This window comes from Trachemys scripta, chromosome 4, assembly GCF_013100865.1.
Source record: "Trachemys scripta elegans isolate TJP31775 chromosome 4, CAS_Tse_1.0, whole genome shotgun sequence".
NCBI classification, from domain to species: domain Eukaryota; kingdom Metazoa; phylum Chordata; order Testudines; family Emydidae; genus Trachemys; species Trachemys scripta.
The window spans coordinates 108810591-108830467 of record NC_048301.1 but is presented as its reverse complement, the minus strand read 5'-3'; the positions used below and the strand labels follow the sequence as shown (position 1 = coordinate 108830467).

General features: G+C 40.9%; 1 protein-coding gene across 10 annotated transcripts in view; it reads right to left on the bottom strand.

The window, feature by feature from the left end:
• The window catches only part of CHID1 (chitinase domain containing 1), a 275026-nt gene that overhangs the window by 161716 nt on the left and 93433 nt on the right, over positions 1-19877 (bottom strand). For 8 of the 10 annotated variants that reach the window (XM_034770332.1, XM_034770329.1, XM_034770336.1 and 5 more), the window contains 2 exons: positions 3246-3347; positions 20-175 (listed from right to left, as the gene is read on the bottom strand). The exons of the other annotated variants lie outside the window; for them this stretch is intronic. In XM_034770332.1, the coding sequence (XP_034626223.1) occupies positions 20-175; positions 3246-3347 (258 nt within the window). The remainder of the gene's footprint in view (positions 1-19; positions 176-3245; positions 3348-19877) is intronic. 10 annotated transcript variants of the gene reach the window in all.

The window sequence follows — 19877 nt, the reverse complement described above, 5'->3', positions numbered from 1 at the left end:
CCGTCTGTAGGCATTTTACCTGTTACCAAGGATAGGCTCTCCAGAGGCACCCAGTGCTGAATAGTCCATGCCATAGAAATTCAGCCCCAGAAGAATTTTACTCCTCCATTTGGATTCAGGATCAAGCACCTGAACACAGGCCCGTACCCAGGGAAGAGGGGAGTTTGGGCCAGGCCTGTTGGGTCAGCAATGGAATAAACAGGATGTCAGAAACAGTGAGTGTTCATTTTCAGATAACAGCAGCTTTGTATTCTTGAACTAATTATAACTTGATGAGCAAACTACGGCACATGAAAAATTACAAAGGCTAAATGGACAGTCTCTTGTAGTCTGAACTCTAGTTTGATGCACAAAACACTCAACCTGCTTTTCAAATGACATTGTGACCCCTTTCTAGACAAAAAGGCAAAGAAATATCTCACATAAGTCAGAAGAGAAGGCTTCCATCTAGCAGTTTTTCCACTTCACTGGGCCTGGGATAATGCCCACAAGAGAATTCAAAATACTCAGTGCCTTGAGTTGTTTTGTATACCATTCTGACCTTTACTGTTATGTTGCAATGTAACACACCAGACCTAATCCTGTTCATTTTACTCACACAAGGAGTCAATAATTGGCAAGCAGGATTTAATCCATTGTTGCTTAACACTCCTACCTTGTGGTAATGACTGCAGAATTATCTGGATGGGCATCATAAGGAAAAGCCATGTTTGTAAAATGAACAATTGGACCACACAGACTGGCTGTCGTCATGTGCACCAAGCACTCAGTAGTCTAACATAAGGAACAACATATTCTAGTCTTGTGAACATCAATGGATTTCACCCTCTGGTGACTATCTACCTCAAAGTGTTTTGGATATCTGTACAATTAAAAATAAAATCAAAATAGTAAGCATACTGTTCAGAAAATACTTTGCGAAAAATTATGAGTTGTTCATATTTAAAGGTAATGGTGTAGTGCCAAAATGGGGGCAGTGTCCTATAGTTCATATGTTAAGAGTAGGCATGGCAGAATTTGATTATTATTTTTTTTTTATAATTTCAACAGATGCGATGTTTATTTTTAAGCATTTTTTCCTATTTTTATCAATTTAAATTTCACAGTTGTGGGAAATTATAGGGAGTCAGACAATTATTTCATGATAGTAGATGTAGAAATTCAAAAATGTAAAGCTTTATAACCAGTAAAACACTAATTTTCAACATCGTATGTCGAAATATATAAAGTATCTAGCCTTAAATCAAACTCTAAGAAGTTCTCAAGGAGCATTTTTCTTACATTGTCTAGCTGTAAATTTTGACCACCACTGGAAGTATTTTTCATTGGTTTGCGCATGTACAATAAAACTGATGCTAACCAACATTTACCAATTTAAAAAAAAACTAATCCTCCCAAGCCTAGATAAGACCTATCCAAGGAAATTCAGAATAAACCTATTAAAACCAGTTGAAAAAATCCTGTCTCAAGCTAAGGTACTACTATAAAATCACATTTATTTAATAATGGAAATGACTGATGTTACTACAGACTCTAAAGGAAGTGACTCCTTGTGCAGAAAGAGCACCTGCACTGCAGCAACAGCAGATTTAAGCAATTGTACACACCAGTTAAAGAACTGACTCAGAATGTCTCCATAACACTGTTTAAAACCAAAGTTGCTGTTTCATCAAAATTCCACCTCAAATTAAAATGATATCTTACAGCTGTTTGATTTTGATACCAAGCTCAAGATCAAACAAATCTAATACACTTGTGCAATTCTTTAATGCAGTTAAGTTTTTAAGGCTTTGTTTATTCAGCTAATAACGTATCACTTGCTAGATTCTCTATCTTGGAAGTGTCTATACAGTTAATACATATAGAAGATAATGATGCAACATTGTACATTTTAAGAATACAGTCTTAGCAGTATTGTGTTCCATTGCCAGCTACGAGTAAATGTCAGTCGGAGATCCTACGCAAAAACTGCCGGGGTCACTTTGAGAAGCTTCCTGTTTTGTCACCATTTTTCATCTGATTGTGTAGCCATAAGAAACCGGCTGCATATGTGGCTGGGACTGGAACATGTTTCAGCACAGAGAATTTAACAGAAATATGTTCAAATCTCAGTTCTCATTCCCAGCTATTAATTTTTTTTAATTCTAGGGCTTTAGGAGTGGATTGTTGAGAATGAGTGGTGGAAACTGAGAAAGAGTAGTAGTAGAGGCAGGATGTGGGAAGATGTGGGAGTGAGGGAGATATATAAACTCTTTTTCCAAAAATAAAGACAAGTTTCTTTTAAACATTTGATTGGAAAAACAAGCACCAAACACAAACCTGTCTAGAGGTTATCAAAATGCTAATATACTAGATATGACAAAGATCCCTTAGGAGTGCTACAGATTAGTACAAGTGAATGGTATGATATTCCTAATGGCAGGGAGATTTTACTAACTCACCTCAATACTGACTTTAGGAAACCAAATTTCAGCTATGTACTGTCAATTTAGCAGGAGCTTCAGAAGCATATTTTTATCAGGAACTTGAGTTTGAAGTCAACCACAGCCAGTGGGAATGAAAGTACACCTCTACCCCGATAGAACACCATCCTCGGGAGCCAAAAAATCTTACTGCGTTATAGGTGAAACCGCATTATATCAAACTTGCTTTGATCCGCCGGAGCACGCAGCCCCACCCCCCTGGAGCACTGCTTTACCACGTTATATCCGAATTCGTGTTATATCAGGTCGCGTTATATCAGGGTAGAGGTGTATTTAGTATAGCATTTAAAAACAGTTTCTTAAATGCTAGAGTCTACTCTAAGACCAAATTAGGCAAGTAAAAACATCAGTTGTGCACAATGTCATTTTTCCACAGAATGAAAGTACACTTGTACATTCATCCTATCATGGGTTTTGAAACTGCACCAACTAGGGTCTGAAAACAAAGCAAAGATCATCTTACATAAAAGAAACTAACGTCCAGTTACTAGCAAACAAACTCTTGAGCTGAGGTTCAAAACCCTTTAAGAGATCTGGACATCCAATTACCATTAAAGGTAATGAGAATAAAGTATCCTAATCTTAGACATCTTTGAAAGTCTCAGCCTTCATCCATAATCCTAACTGCTAACCCTAATGCCTTATCTGGTGTAGTTAGAACAAACTATCCATTCTTCTTGTGATCAGCCAAGGCTGTACCTTTCACAGCTACATAACTGACAATTAATTTCTGGTTATCTGTGCCCAGCCATGTTGCCTTACCGCTGTGGTGTTGAATAGTCGTAGGTCATGAGACTGAAGCTGTCCATTACTGGGGCCAATTGATCAAATTCTTTCTTTGTGAACATTCCCAGCTGATTGGTCCTTTCAACAAACAAACAAAAAAGACAAAGTATTATATATTTTGGGTTGCTCTCTCCCCTAGATTAGGGGAATTAAATTTAATTCAGTTTTATCACATAGCACAAAACTTTCATTTTGGGATTGCAGTAAGACGCCTCAGTGACGTTCTTAAAATGAATCTTTAAGACAAAATATTGAGTACTAATGCATTGCCTATGGGGAAATGTCAAAGAACTGGACATTCATAATAGACTTTTAAAGATATATTTGCAACGTAAGTACAATTAATATAAAAACTGTGTTCTAATCAAATTTCTTCATGTAATATTGGACTGAACCAATACACTAATAGTCTTTGACAAGCCAAGCAATTAATTGTTTTTAAAGTTGCTATTTTCATTTAAAATGCTAAGCTATTCTGAAAAAAAAAACAGATTTATAAATAATTAAATGAATCAAACTGTTCCTACAAAAACATGAAATAGATAATTTCTTGAGAAAATGCCCTCCCCTCATATTCATGTCATAGGAAGTGGCAAAAGGAGTCTACTCTGCACTAAGATAACTATTTTCTCAACATGTTAAGCCCATTTTGTTTCTTTTTAACCACTGCTAATACAACCACAAAGTCCCAAATAATGGAATGACAACAACACCGGGTGCTTTTAGCAATAGATGGTGGTATGTACACTTGCTTCGAGGTTGGACATAAGTGCTGCACTAACAGCAATAAGGATTACTTTAACTCTGAGAAGGTGCTGCAATTACTGAATTTTGAGATTTAATTTACCAAGGTCAAGCAGTTTGACACCATTTAGCAAGATGTATAGCTTAGAAAGCCAAAACACTGTTTGTCCTGTGAGATCTAGTATTTTTGTACAAGCCTATATAAGAGGATGAATGAATTCCCTTATTAAATTTAGCCATTTTCCTCCAACAACTAACTTTAAGCAATGACCCATGATCCTATATGAAGGAGGATGGGAATCTAAAATCTGGAGAGTGTGGCAAAGGGAAAAAATGAACAAAGAGGAGAGGTTTGTTTCCTGGAAGATTAGTGAAACCTGGAATTCAGGTTAAATTGAGTTGGTAGAGGGGAAAAAATGGCAAAATACTATTCTATAAATGCCTGCCTTGAATTTTCTTGACCTGAGTAGAGCAAGGACCAATGCATGAGTTTCTCTACTGCAAGCTTAAGTAAAGGGATGAATTTAACAAATTTCTCTTATAAGAACAACAAAAATCTCTCAGGGTTTTTTTTTTTTTTTTTTTTTGTTATTTTTAGAATGATCCTTACTTATATAACCAAGTGTCAAGTCTCCAACCCAACTTCATGTATTTTGTTAGTTCTGGGCATTTAGAGGCCCCTGAATTTATTCTGTTTTCTTTTTAGGTAGGCTGGGAAATACTCACTAGGTACTCTTTGAAATTCCTTCAAAGAGCAATGGTCATAACATCAGAGAAGGGGCAAGTTAAAGCAGCATTATGCCTCTTCCTACCACTCTCCCCAGGAAATATAAGACAGCCTTGATAAAAAACATACCCCAAAGAGTGGGCAGGTATGGGAGAAGACACTGGAAGGAACACCTGTGTCCCGCCAGCCATAGGGATCTGGGAAAGCTGGGGAAGAGAGAGAGAAAAGAGAAACAACTCACTCCCTCCTAAGTCAGAGCTAAACATAGAGAGGAATTGTACAAAGGACCAATGAGTGTGGGTTGCTACAAACTCCATTTTACTTAACAGAAAAGAGCAAAGTTATGTACTTGCAAGTACATGTGGTGCTATTCTGTGTGTCACCCACAAACAAAATGTAGTGAACATAATTCCCATTAAAGGAATTAGAGGGAAAGTATTTCAGAGTTCAAATTTTTCCTGACCAATAGCTTTATAGGAACACAGTTATTAGGTCTAAAAATTTACAACTATCCTTTATCTAGAAATGCTGCAAATAAAACTAATTCCTGCTCCATCACTCTGGGAAAAAAAGTTAATGGAGCAGAAATTAAGAAGTGGTGTGGAATAGTCATTTTCCATGTGCACGTTGACATACGTGGACTGAGTATGAATGATATTTGCAAGTCAGGTCACTTAATCTGACAACACATATTAGAATCAGATTATTTACTTCCAGTATAGATAAACATGTCAGCAACTGTTTTGTTTTGATATATACTATGGCAGCCTCGTGTTCCAAGAACCAATAATTTAGTTGCCACACTAAGGAGTCCTTCTCTTCTTCTCCCCAAGGCTTCAAGCACAAATTAAAAAAAAACAATCTCCTCTTCTGGGACCCACATGTGAGCCTCAGTCTTCTCAACCGTGATCTGCCTGGCATTTTATTGCAAATTTAAATCACAAACTTTCTACAAGAATAAATCAAACGAAGAGTGTCTTTTTGTTACAATGTCATGGTAACCTGAATGCCTGTAGGCAAAACAGTTTCCCTTCCACAACCCCAGTAAAATGCATTTTCTGTAAATTGATTCTGATTATTTCTGGGAGGAGGCATAAGGAGTAATTATACCAAGCATTAGATTTTTATGGTATGTTGTATTGCTTGGTAGATTAAGCAGGGTAATACTTTAATGAAACTCAGCGATGCAACTTGCCCACCCCAACTTTTTCAAATGAACTACCAAGGAATAGGGAAAAGGCATGCAAAACACTGTCATCGTCTCACACACAGAGGCTTGTAACTAAACTGTTTCAAATAAGTGTAACCCTCCACATGCTGGGAGTGGCGCTCTGTTCCCCTCTAGCAGTGGCTAGGCAGCTAAAAATTAATGATCTTGCTACAGTCTTGGCTAAGAAACGTGTCTTCTAGATCAAACAGTAGCAGCTCATGCATTTAGTTCCAGAGATCCCAGGTTTGATCCCCACTGCCAACACCCCTGTGCGAGGCGGCGTTACACAAGAAAGGACGATTGGCCAGGAACAAAGGCCTACAGAAACATGCTCCATTGACAGAGGATGTAAACATCTATCATTTTCAATTCAACATCAGTCAATCAATTCTGCACAAAGAATTTGCAAAACCCCTCAGCTGCGGAGATGGCGGGGGGAGTCATTTTGCCCAGCGCAGGGCCTTTCAGAAATGTTCTCAGTAAAAGAATTGATACTTGAGGATAAAAACTCAGACTTTAGGGCCAGAAGGGACCATTATGATCATCTAGTCTGACCTCCTGCACATCACAGACTACAGACCTTCACCCACCCACTCCTATAATAGACCCCATCCTCTGGCTGCGTTACTGAAGTCCTCAAATCATGATTTTAAGACTGCAAGTTAAAGAGAATCCACCATTTACACTAGTTTAAAGTAGCAAGTGACCCATGCCCCACGCTGCAGAGGAAGGTGAAAAAACTCCCAGGGTCTCTACCAATCTGACCCAGGGGAAAATTCCTTCCCAACCCCAAATATGACAATCAGTTAGACCAGGGGTCTCCAAAATTTGAGACAAGGGTCTTATTAGATTTTTGAAGGGGCTTCGCGGGCCGAAGCAACTGTGAAAAAATTAAATATATGCAAAATCGTTAAAAAAAGAATTATTATTTTAGGATTAGTGAGAAGTATGGTACTGATGTTTTTCTGACAAAATTGCATTTAGCTGTGGTTCAAAGTTAGTGTTCCCTATCATCAAAATTGATTGTAAATGTTCATCAGACAAGGTCAATCTGTAGTTGGATTTCACATATTTCATCATCGAAAATGTTTTCTCACACACATAAGTAGTGCCAAACACTGACATTAATCCACAAAGTTTTTTTACATGAGCATATTGATCACTTGGCAGGCATTTATAGAACTCTACCAGATTTCCTTCCTTATATTTGTCCTTCAAAAAGTCATTGGATTGCAGGTCAATCACTTCCATTTGAAGTTCAGGTGGCAGTTTTTCGAGATGGCAATCAAATGGGTTTTGGAAGATCCGTATTTCTCCTGCATTCACATCAAGGTCAGAGAAACGCTCCTGGAACTGTAGTTTCAGTTCAGAAATTATTTCTTGTGCAAACCTAATTGGGAATCGTGATTCAGTTTCTTGGTTGGTTGAACTTTTCACAACATGTAAAACGAGCAAAGCAGTCCCTCATCAGTTGGGACTCGAAAAGAACTAGCTTTTGCCTGAATATTTTCACCTGGGTGTACATGTCACAGATAAGCCCGTTTTCCCCTTGTAGTCTAAGATTGAAGTCATTCATGTGCTTGGTCAAGTCTACGAAAAAGCTAATTTCCAAAGCCATTCACTGTTTGTGAGTAAAGGTAGAGGTCTTTTTTATTTTATTTAAGAACATTTCAATTTCAGTTCTAAACACGAAAAATCGTGACAAAACCTTTCCACAGCTCAGCCATCGAACTGAAGTGTGGTAGGACAAATCGTGATATTCTGATTCTATTTCCACCAGAAATGCTTGGAACTAACGATGGTTAAGTCCATGCGAGCGAATGAAATTCACGGTTGAAACTACTGGTTCCATAACACATGACAAATCCAAATATTTCCCACACAATGCTTGCTGATGAAGAATGCAATGAAGAATCATAGGCTTGGGACAGCCCACACTTTCACAAGCTTTGTAGATTTGTCCAACCAAACCTTTTTTTGAACTGCACATGTTTCTACCTCCATCGGTTGTAACGCACTTCCGTTGTTTCCATTGCAGATTGTATTGAGAAAGTGACTTTTCAACTTCTTTGAAAATCTCTTCACCTGTGGTTGTTCCATGCATACTATGCACAGAAGCTAGTTCTTCCATAACTTCAAAATTACTGCCGACCCCGCGAATAAACAACAGCAGTTGCGAAGTATCGGAAACATCAGTTGACTCGTCAAGTGCGAGGGAAAACCACTCAAACTTCTTAGCCTTTTCATTCAGCTGGAAAATTATATTACTGCCAGTGTCCTCAATTCTGCGAGCAACTGTGTTCGCCGAAAGACTAATTGTCTTAAATAAATCTACTTTTTCTGGGCATATTGCTTCGGCTGCTTGAATCATACATATTTTAACTAGCTCGCCATCAGTAAATGGTTTTCCTTATTTTGATATTAGGTGTGCCACTCGGAAGCTGGCTCTTGTTGCAGCTTCGTTCTCAGTTTTTCTTCTTCTTCAATATAAACTGTTGTGACGATAAGCCACGTTTCATGGATTCTAATTTATCTGAATGTAGCTTTCCCGTAAATTGAGAGTAGTTCGACAAGTACTTAGTTTCATGTCTACGAATGTTGTATTCTTTTAGCACTGCAATAGTTTCGTTACATATTAAACATAATGCTTTACTACCTGATTCGATAATGAAATAGTCCACACTCCATTGTTCTTTAAACACGCAACATTCAGAATCAACCTTTCTCTTCTGTCCTTTTCCCAACATAATTGCCCCAATAGAAATGGACTTAAACACAACGAATATACGTTTGTCACTAGTCTGACACGTGCTAAGACAAAAACCAAGGGAAACAACAATGACTCATCACACATCCGGTTCCTTCTGCCGCTACTAACCTACCTACTGTGTGCTAACTGGCAGGAATGCAGTGACGTCATGAAGTTCTGCCACCGCTCTGAGGTTTCCACTGCTGGCCCCTTGCCAGTGGCGGTCCCGCCGCTGGCCCCACCCAGTGCCCGCTGTTGGCCTGGGTGAAGGAACCCAGGCTGGCAGCGGGGCTGAGACCCCGACTGGTACGAGCCCATGGCAGGAACCCCAGAGCAGCGGCAGGCTGAGCCGCTCAGCCTGCCGCTGCTCTGAGATTCCCGCCGTGGGCTCCTGCCAGCCAGGGTCCTGCTGCCCGATGCGATGTCAGTTGGGGGGGCTGGACAAATCAAAGCCGCGGGCCGTAGTTTGGAGACCCCTGAGTTAGACCCTGAGCATGTGGGCAAAACCCAACAGCCAGAAACCAGGAAAGAATTTTCTGTAGCAACTCAGAGCCCTCTACATCTAATGTCTCATCACCAGCCATTGGAGATATTTGCTGCTAGCAGTCGCAGATCGGCTACATCCCATTATAGGCAGTCTTATCATACCATCCTCTCCATAAATTTATCAAGCTCTGTCTTGAAGCCAGTTAGGTTTTTTGTCCCCACGGCTCCCCTGGGAAGGCTGTTCCAGAACTTCACTTGTCTGATGCTTAGAAACCTTTACCTAATTTGAAACCTAAACTTGTTCATGGCCAGTTTATACCCATTTGTTCTTGTGTCTACATTGGTGCTTACCTTAAATAACTCCTCTCCTTCCCTGGTATTTATCCCTCTGATGTATTTATAGAGAGCAACCATTTCTCCCCTCAGCCTTCTTTTGGTTAGGCTACACAAGCTCTTTGTGCTGCTAACATCTCAAATCACTTCAAAGTTTAAATTAATCCTAAACTCCACTCTAAGGCAGATATTTCCTCTAGTATACAGCTGAGGAAATTGATATACAGAGGGCCAAGAGGCTTGCCTGATGATATATAGCAAGGCCCTGAGAATCAAGGGACTTGCAATCCTATGCTTTAGCCAAAAGCCTGTCTTTCATCTAAGCTTTGAATATTAAGCATGTATTAGAGTCAATGCAGTTGCAGTGACCCCATCACCATTTATCAGAAATATGTAATGTGCATATTGGAGGAAGCTCGTCATTAATTTCTCAGTTGACTGAAGGCGATTTGATCTGTTCACAGAAGTGCAACTATTAAGGGGGAGAAGTTAGCTGTGCAAGCACACAATATAAAAAAATCAGAATATTTAAAAACAATATCTCAAGAAGTTCTTTATGTGGAATTAACTTTGCCCTCTGAATGGCTGCATTTGCATTAGCTCTGAGCAGGGCCGGCTCCAGCGTTTTTGCCGCCCCAAGCAGCGGGGGGGTGGGAGGGGGGAGCCACAATCATGCGGCACTTCGGCAGCGGCTCTACCGCCGCTGCTTCATTCTTCGGCGGCAATTCAGCAGCCCAAGAGGGACTGAGGGACCCGCTGCCGAAGAGCCGGACGTGCCGTCCCTTTCCGTTGGGCGCCCCAAGCACCTGCTTGCTGCGCTGGTGCCTGGAGCCAGCCCTGGCTCTGAGCCTACCTCAACACAGTTAAAAAGGTGACTGTGCAATTTGGGGCCTAAGCAAATATGCTTTTTTTTAAAAAGTGTGAAATGAAGCACTGAATGTTAGAGAAGTGTGATCTTCCAAAAGGAAGATAAAAATAGAAATCAGTTGTTAATGTGTGCAAGCATACTGTAATTATGCAATATCCTCTATAAATGACATAATTCAGTATCAAGAGAAAGTACGTATTGTGACAAAGTTCCTCCTCTGCCTTGACGGGTCCTGCGCTTTTTGGTGGATTTGCTCACCTCAGAGGTTCACGGCAGCCCTCAGTTTGGTCGCTTCTGCTAGAGGCTCAAACCTGCCGTTCACTCAGCTAACCTCATCACTGGCCAGCAAGGGGGAAACGGAGAACAATCTCCGCAGTCTCTGTGTCCCACCTAGTGGGTCAGGGACAGGCCAGCTCTCTTTCCAAATTAGACCTTCCCTTCTGGTGTTTCTCACAGACCAGGTCAACTCCTCCTATGTCCGATCAGAAATTGGGGGGATGGAGGGAACCCGGGCCCGCCGTCTACACTGGGTTCCAGCCCAGGGTCCTGTGGATAGCAGCTGTCTACGTTTCCTGTATCTGCTGCGTGACAGCTACAACTCCCTGGGTTACTTCCTCATGTCCCCCCCCCAGCACCTTCTTTATCCTCATCACAGGATCTTCCCCCTGAAGCCTGATCACACTTGTACTCCTCAGTCCTCCAGCAGCTTCTTACTCCCTGCTCCTTGCACGCCCTCCAGTAACTGATGGGAGGTCCTTTTTAAACCAGGTGTCCTGATTAGTCTGCCTGCCATAATTGATTCTAGTAAGTTCTTAATTGGCTCCAGGTGTCTTAATTAGCTTGGTTCTAGCAGATTCCTGATTGCTCTAGGGCAGCCCCTGCTCTGGTCACTCAGGGAACATAAAGCTATTCATCCAGTGGCCAGTATACTTGCCTTCTACAAGACTCCTGTACCTCACTGGTCTGGGTCTGTCACAGTATAAAAGTGGGGGGGGAGTGTTCCTTTTACATGTTAGGCCATGTGAAATCCTTTTACTCCATTCTAAAATGCAGGCACGACACATATTTGCATCTGGGTTTCCCCCCCCCCCAAATGAGGCTCAGTTTCCTTAATATTCTACTCAGACACATTCGGGGAGTCCCACTTGATTCTTTAAGTAATCAACTGTTCAATGCAATTATCTCTAAAACCTATTCAACACCAAAAAATTCCAGGCATCCAGTTTTGGAAACAGCCTAGATTTAATTTGAATGCACATGCCGTGCCAAAGGCATTCCCTGAGTAGAAGTTCATTGCAAAAAATTTTCCTTTGATATTTAGCCTTTATTTGCTTATTCATTTCATCCCACTCCTAACTTTTTATTAGGCTAAGTAGTTCCTTTAACTTGCTATGGTTCACACATTTCAATATATAGGCTTACGTCCCCACTGGGTCATTGCTCAGACAAGCTATAGATTCAGGGTAAAATTGTTATTTTCCTTCAACCCTCCGGGCCATACTTGTTCCTAGAAACTCCCTCCAATTTGTCAGTATTTTTCTGATGAGTCCTAAACTAAGCATAGCATTCCATGTGCGATCACATCACAACCCTACAGAAAGAAATCACCTATTTCTTATACTATATCTGAATATGCAGTCCCAAACTGCACAGCCCATTTTTGCTATTCTGCTGTCCATGTTACTTCTAAAACTATATATGATTCTAAAATGTAGTAAAGTCTTTGGCATTACTGATTTCCATGTTTCTCTTTCCCATTAAATAGCTTATTTTCAGCCCGCAGTGGTGTTATCAAATACTCTTTATTTATTGTAATCTGCAAATTAACATGCTCTTTCTACTGGAGACATATCTGATGTTTAACAGCTGTCTTAAACGACTCTTGCATTACTCCAATTCCTACTTCTACCAACTTGGTATTCTGACATTTATCATAACTTTGTTTATGGCACTTTTTTATTCACAGGTCAGCATTTATATCAAAGCCTGTATGAACTGAGTACCAAGTTTTGAGGTACTGTCAAAAGTTCTTTTAAAATCGTATTACAATGCATCTACCACTTACCCACTAATTTTTAAATGTCTATTACAATCAAGTTTGTTTAGAGTTATTCTTTAATCTCATGATGCTTCTTGCTCATGGTTCTATTAACCTCTGCAAAATTTGAAATTTGTTCTTTGACTAGGAAAAGGAGGCTAGACTTACGAAATGGCTATTGCCAGGACTACTTGTTCAAAGTTCCATTTTATATTTGGTTTTTTCCCCATCTTCTGGTCCCTCTCCAGTTGTGTGTCCCTTCAGAAGTAATTGACAGTGGTACAGTATATTTGCTACAGCAATTTCTTCAGCATCCTAGGATGCATATCAACTGGACTTTTTAAAGAATTTATGTTCAGATAGTCCAAAAAAACCCATCTGGGCTTTATTGGTAAGTATTTTTACAAGTTTCTCACTTCGTGACCATCTATACCATATTTCTTGTTGAAAAATAGAAAAAATATCTGAGCAAATCAGCCATTCAATCCACTTTCATTTACTTTTAAATGGACCTACTTTTTCTGCCATTTGTCATCTCATTATACTTACCCCGCAAATGAAGCAAGGTAAACACAAAGCTTCCTATAACTCATTCGGCTTTTCTCTGCAAGTTTAAACTATATTCTTGTTTGGTTACCTCATCTCTTTTCCATTTCCAGTACAGGGCTTTTTCCTCGATCCTCAGGTCTTTGAACACTCCTTCATGAAGGAGACTGTTGGCTCCTTATTCACTGTATGCTTCTATTTCAGAAGTCATCTAGTCAGTAATGGCTTAATTGTCATATCTTGTAGAACTCCCCAATTTCTCCCCACACTAGTAGTTGGCAAAGCTTCTCCCCACACCAGACCTTCCTTACTGGATTTCATATTTCCTCAAAATTAGGTTCCCTGAAATTTAACACCTTTGTATTATTGAATTTTGTGATCTCAGTGCCCAGAATTCAATTTGCTCATGGTCAGTGGTTTCAGGATCCCTTCTTATTCTTACATTCAATCTGTTCTCCCTTATTAGTAGGAAGTAGAGGCTGGCTTCTTTCATTGGAATTTGTACCTTTTGGATCACACGAATACAGACATGGCTAATACTAGCCAAATACAAAATAAGATACACGGTGGCTTAGATATTTTAGTTCCTAGAATGAATCCTGGTGGGAGCAGTCATTTTGGTAAATGTAGCTGCAACAATAAGCAGAAGTGTCAGATTCTGGCTCACCAAGTCAAGGGCAGGATAACAGCTCCCTGAAGCACTTGTCGCCCAGTAAAGCAACATTTTGAATGATAAGTAATCTGTGCTTATGATAGCATTGGATGTAGCAGCCAGGTCAATGCCTTGGCCTTGACAGGACTCTGCAGTAAAGAGCCATGAATGATAATTACTGACATAGTCCTTGCTGTCAGGAAAGCACATGGACATGCTGAGTCAGGATGCATAAAGGGAAGATTTCCAGAGAGATAAAAGCAAACAATACACAGTGAGTGGCGAGTTCAATGTAGGTTGATGAGGACTTTAAAGAAGCGCAGCAGCATCTCCAGCTCTGCTTGCCAGTGCTAAGGGGTGCAAGGCCAAGACTAAAGGCACCCTCCCTTTTGGGCCATACAGTTCTTGAACTCAGATGGGCACAAGAACTGAGATTGTTGTTCGTTCCTACATGTGAGGGTGGAAGGGGAAAGGCTTGTGCTATACCTTCCTGCATACATGTGCACAGGCCAGATGAAGTCTCTCCCTCAGCATGCACATTCATGCACATAACACATCGAAGTTCCAATAGAGCCCTGCTTTATTCAGTGAGGGCCTCAGAAAACTTGCATGCTTAATATTCAAATAAGTTGTCATGCATTTTGTGATACCAAAGATATGAGCAAAGGGAGCTGTAAGTGCTGAAAACCATACAAGAATTCAGAGATTGATTCTGGGGTTGGAAATCTCACTGCATGCAAGTCAAAACTAAGTTTTCATTGGAATACTCAAAACGTTTCAATGAGGACTATTTTGCCATGCCATATTAAAACTGTCTGCCTCCAGCCATTACAGCTCTACAGGCACTGAGCATTGCAAAAAAAAAAAAAATTGTTGCTCTTTTGAGAAGTTGTTTTGGAGATTTGCAGTAAGTCATTTTGTTGCTGGAGAAATCAATGATACTGAGTCTAGAGTAGTGTATATTACTTACATTTATTTACACCTCTACATACATGAGTACTGCTCATCTTAAACAGCAGTAAGCCAATTTGCACACAGAGACAATTCCCGAAGGCCAGCTCAGTCACCACAGCTCAACTATAGCTCCCTCCATTGAGGTCCCCTCCAACTCTCTAGCCACCCCAGAACACTCTCCTCACTAATACACTAGCAATTTCGGAACACTGTTGTCCTCCCTTTCCCAAGCCCCTGTGTTTGATACTTGCAAGACCTCTTCTTAAGCTTCTGTCATGACTCCACTTCTGCTAGTGCAATTTTTATTTTTTTACACACACATGCACACGGATGTATTCCCCCCACCAATACAAAACCTTGTTTTTGTCAAATTGCCTGATGGCCAAACCATTTTTGCTCACACAACATAAAAGCCTACCTTCAGTAAGAGAGAGCATGTCTGCAAGAGTTCATCTCAAGAGTGAGCAACTGAAAATGTGGAATTCTAATGGAAACACAAAAACTTATCCTTCCAGATCTAATGAGTAGGAACTTATGATGGCTATATATAAACCCCACATCTGTAAGGAAAAGGTTATGCAGCTGTTCTGAGCCCAGGGAGCCCCAACCACCACACCTGCAAAGCATGCATGACTTGGAGGAGGAGCTCAGAAGGAGAACAGGCCAGCTCAGTAGGGCAGACGACAATGGAGGTGAACTGACCTACATTCCGAGTTCCTAGAAAGGAGCACTGCAGGCGCTCCAGCTGCCTGAGGCCTGGCTGTGTAGCGACGATGCCAAACCCAAAGGGAAGAGATTTGTGATTCTCAGGAAGTTTGAGACTTTATCTTTGATTCCACTTATTTACAGTCTTTATCTATTGTGAAAAGAGGGAACTGGTAGGAAGTGATCCAGAGAGGCAGCAGTATAGAACTCTGGGGTTTAGGAAGTAGCTGCTTACAACTGGGCCGTGGATTAGAACCCAGTGAAGGGGTGGGCCCAGGTTCCCCCATCAAACCCTAGGAGCACCAAAGGCAGAAGCCTAATCATGATATGGGGAGTCTAGATAGAGAAGGCCCTGAAGACAGAAGAGTCAAGATCCCAAGACCCTGAGCCACATGCCCCTCACTTTAACTAGAGGGCTATCCATTGCTGGACTGTTTATATACCCTGAAAGGGATAGACATCCATGCGTGACCTGGGCAGAAGGCTGAGCCAGAAAAGGGGAAGATCACCGCAGAACCAAACTAGCTGTCAACGGGGAGTGCCAGCAAGGGAAAGAACCTGCCACATCATTGTGATAACTGGGACTACAAATTTACCCTAATTGTGAGCGAAACTGTTTAAAAAAAAAAGTACTTGAACAAATTATAATGTCATAAGACATCACATAATTTATAATAAATGTTGACGGGAAAAGGTATGAAAGAGATGAAAACACTGAATTAGTCCAAACAAAAAGGCCTATTGATATAACTCAAGAACTATGTTAAGACCATGCTAGGGAAACAAGGAAAGCATGGAACCAGAAATCAGTGAACCAGAATTGTTGTGTTTGGAAAAAAGGCCTAATTGGTGGACAATATAATGAGGAGATGGGCTATTCTATTTCCTTTATGGGTCCTTAAAGAGACTTTAGGGAGAAAAACTGACTACTGGAGCAAGCTTCACCATCATACCTGCCAACCCCCACTATCTTCTGGGACCCTGGGTCTTCATCATCTTGATCCTGAGAGATGTTCAGAACAGACCAGGCCAGATCAGATAGCGGGTCCCAGATGACTTCGGCACCCCTACCGGCTACAGCTGAATCCCAACCACCACCTGGGATTGAATGGACTTTCACAACAACTGCTCCAGCCCATCCCAACTAATTTCTTCTCTTTTCCCCCAAAGGACATTTATTACCATTTCTGATGCCATTCAAGAGATGATCAAACAAGGGGTTTTTTCCTTCTAAAACTCTCTCCATCTAATGGGGAATAAGGGATGTAGTTAAAATGAAAGCCGTAAGACTTCACATTTCAAATGATTGAACTGTCTTTCCTTCTTTTCTTTATCTTCAATAAAAGGTTAAAAGGATTTTTAATGGTGTCTTTGCAATGATACTAAGCAGACTGAGGTCTCAGTATACCAAATCCCAAACCTTCTTTAACACTGTTTAATGTACGACATTAAACATTACTGGGTTATGTTAACACCTTTGGCCCAATAATTCCATCTAAATTAATACAGCCCCTCCCCCTCCTTGGGCAGCACCTGCAGTGAATGATCTTCACAGAATTGCTTGAAAATCCCCTGGCAATTATTCGGTTGGATAGTATAGCTCAATATATCATCTCACTAACTGGGTAGTTTGCACAAGCTAACAGTATTAACTGAAGATTGAGTCAGACCCAGGGCCACCGGAGAATATGTACAAGTAGGTCACAAAAGTGCCTAAAAGAGGGAGAGAGCCATGATATCAGGAAACTGACATCTGAAAACAGAGAGGCAAAACTGATATAGTTTCAGAGCCAATTGCCAATAAATAAAAGAAACACAAGTGCTAAATTGTCTGGGTCTAGGAACATGCAACCCCTAATTATTATTATTGAGGAAATTCCTATAAAATGGAAAAAAGATTTTGACATGCATATATTTTAATGCCTGAAATGTTAACTTAGCAATTCACTCAATGATTAAAAACCCCACTGCAACTAACCATGTATATTAAAACAGTAATACCAACAATAAGGAATGTTTAAATCTTGCATTTAGATAGATATCTATACCAACCACCCTTTGTATTATAAACTCTCTTCCTTTTCTCTACAACAGTTTAAAATGCACAACAGTCACTACCTGAAAATTGAGCTTTGCACAGTCTGCAGAATGGATGTAAACTAGTTATTTATACTGAGATGCTTTTAATGTTTAACATATCTATCACTGGGTCTGTCTTTTTGTTCTGTGTCTATACAGCACCTAGCACAATGGGGTCCTGGTCCATGGCTAAGGCTCTTACGCAATACAGTAATACAAATAACTAAATCTGTCTGTATAAACTAGGAATTTACTGTTTGCATAGTGTGTGTAACAACTGACTTAGGCTGGTGTCAGGTCTGTAATAATATTTACATTAACTGTATTTTTAACCCCAAGTTTTCAAAAATCAGGATTCAGACCCCCAAAATTGTGAAACTGATTTTAAAAAACCTCACAATTCATAAATAAATAAATAAAAATCAAGTATGTTGCTTTCTGTTTTCAGTTTTTAGGAAACACTCATCACATTTTCAAGCTTTTCTCCACAGCTATGAGGGCAAAAACCTTGCTTTTTAGAGATGAAAGTTGAGATATTAATCTATGACAAGCCTCCAGGAGCCGGGACTTTAAGTCACGAGACTCACGATAAAATTGCAAGGGCTAGAAACGGTAACAGAAAACTGAGTTTACATGATAGAACAGGTTTAAACTAGGTTTGTGAAGCATCACATAAACATGCGCCTGTATAAAGTGTTTTAAAAAAAGTTTACTTACTCTACTCAGACAAAATTCCCCATTCAATGACTGCAATCTAGGTCTTGTAACAAGAATTCAGGGCCCAATTGTACAACCACTGATCATGCATTGTAGGTGATTAGGACTCTACTCATTTCCTTCAAAAAGAACTGAGAACACTCTATCATAGGAGTTAAGAGTAACAAGAAGGGTTTCTTCAGGTATGTTAGTAACAAAAAGAAAGTCAAGGAAAGTGTGGGCCCCTTACTGAATGAGGGAGGCAACCTAGTGACCGAGGATGTGGAAAAAGCTAATGTACTCAATGCTTTTTTTGCCTCTGTCTTCACGAACAAGGTCAGCTCCCAGACTGCTGCACTGGGCAGCACAATATGGGGAGAAGGTGACCAGCCCTCTGTGGAGAAAGAAGTGGTTCGGGACTATTTAGAAAAACTGGACGTGCACAAGTCCATGGGGCCGGATGCGCTGCATCCGAGGGTGCTAAAAGAGTTGGCGGATGAGATTGCAGAGCCATTAACCATTATTTTTGAAAACTCATGGCGATCGGGGGAGGTCCCAGATGACTGGAAAAAGGCTAATGTAGTGCCCATCTTTAAAAAAGGGAAGAAGGAGGATCCGGGGAACTACAGGCCAGTCAGCCTCACCTCAGTCCCTGGAAAAATCATGGAGCAGGTCCTCAAGGAATCAATTATGAAACACTTAGAGGAGAGGAAAGTGATCAGGAACAGTCAGCATGGATTCACCAAGGGGAAGTCGTGCCTGACTAACCTAATTGCCTTCTATGATGAGATAACTGGCTCCGTGGATGAGGGGAAAGCAGTGGATGTGTTATTCCTTGACTTTAGCAAAGCTTTTGATACGGTCTCCCACAGTATTCTTGCCGCCAAGTTAAAGAAGTATGGGCTGGATGAATGGACTGTAAGGTGGATAGAAAGCTGGCTAGATCGTCGGGCTTAACGGGTAGTGATCAATGGCTCCATGTCTAGTTGGCAGCTGGTTTCAAGCGGAGTGCCCCAAGGGTCGGTCCTGGGGCTGGTTTTGTTTAATATCTTTATTAATGATCTGGAGGATGGTGTGGACTGCACCCTCAGCAAGTTTGCAGATGACACTAAACTAGGAGGCGTGGGTAGGGATCGGATACAGAGGGATCTAGACAAATTAGAGGATTGGGCCAAAAAAAACCTGATGAGGTTCAACAAGGACAAGTGCAGAGTTCTGCACTTAGGATGGAAGAATCCTATGCACTACTACAGACTAGGGACCGAATGGCTAGGTAGAAAAGGACCTAGGGGTCACAGTGGACGAGAAGCTGGATATGAGTCAACAGTGTGCTCTTGTTGCCAAGAAGGCTAACGGCATTTTGGGCTGTATAAGTAGGAGCATTGCCAGCAGATCGAGGAATGTGATCGTTCCCCTTTATTCGACATTGGTGAGGCCTCATCTGGAATCCTGTGTCCAGTTTTGGGCCCCACACTACAAGAAGGATGTGGAAAAATTGGAAAGAGTCCAGCGGAGTGCAACAAAAATGATTAGGGGTTTGGAGCACATGACTTATGAGGAGAGGCTGAGGGAACTGGGATTGTTTAGTCTCCAGAAGAAAAGAATGAGGGGAAATTTGATAGCAGCCTTCAACTACCTGAAGGGGGGTTCCAAAGAGGATGGAGCTCGGCTGTTCTCAATGGTGGCCGATGACAGAACAAGGAGCAATGGTCTCAAGTTGCAGTGGGGAGGTCCAGGTTGGATATTAGAAAACATTATTTCACTAGGAGGGTGGTGAAGCACTGGAATGCGTTACCTAGGGAGGTAGTGGAGTCTCCTTCC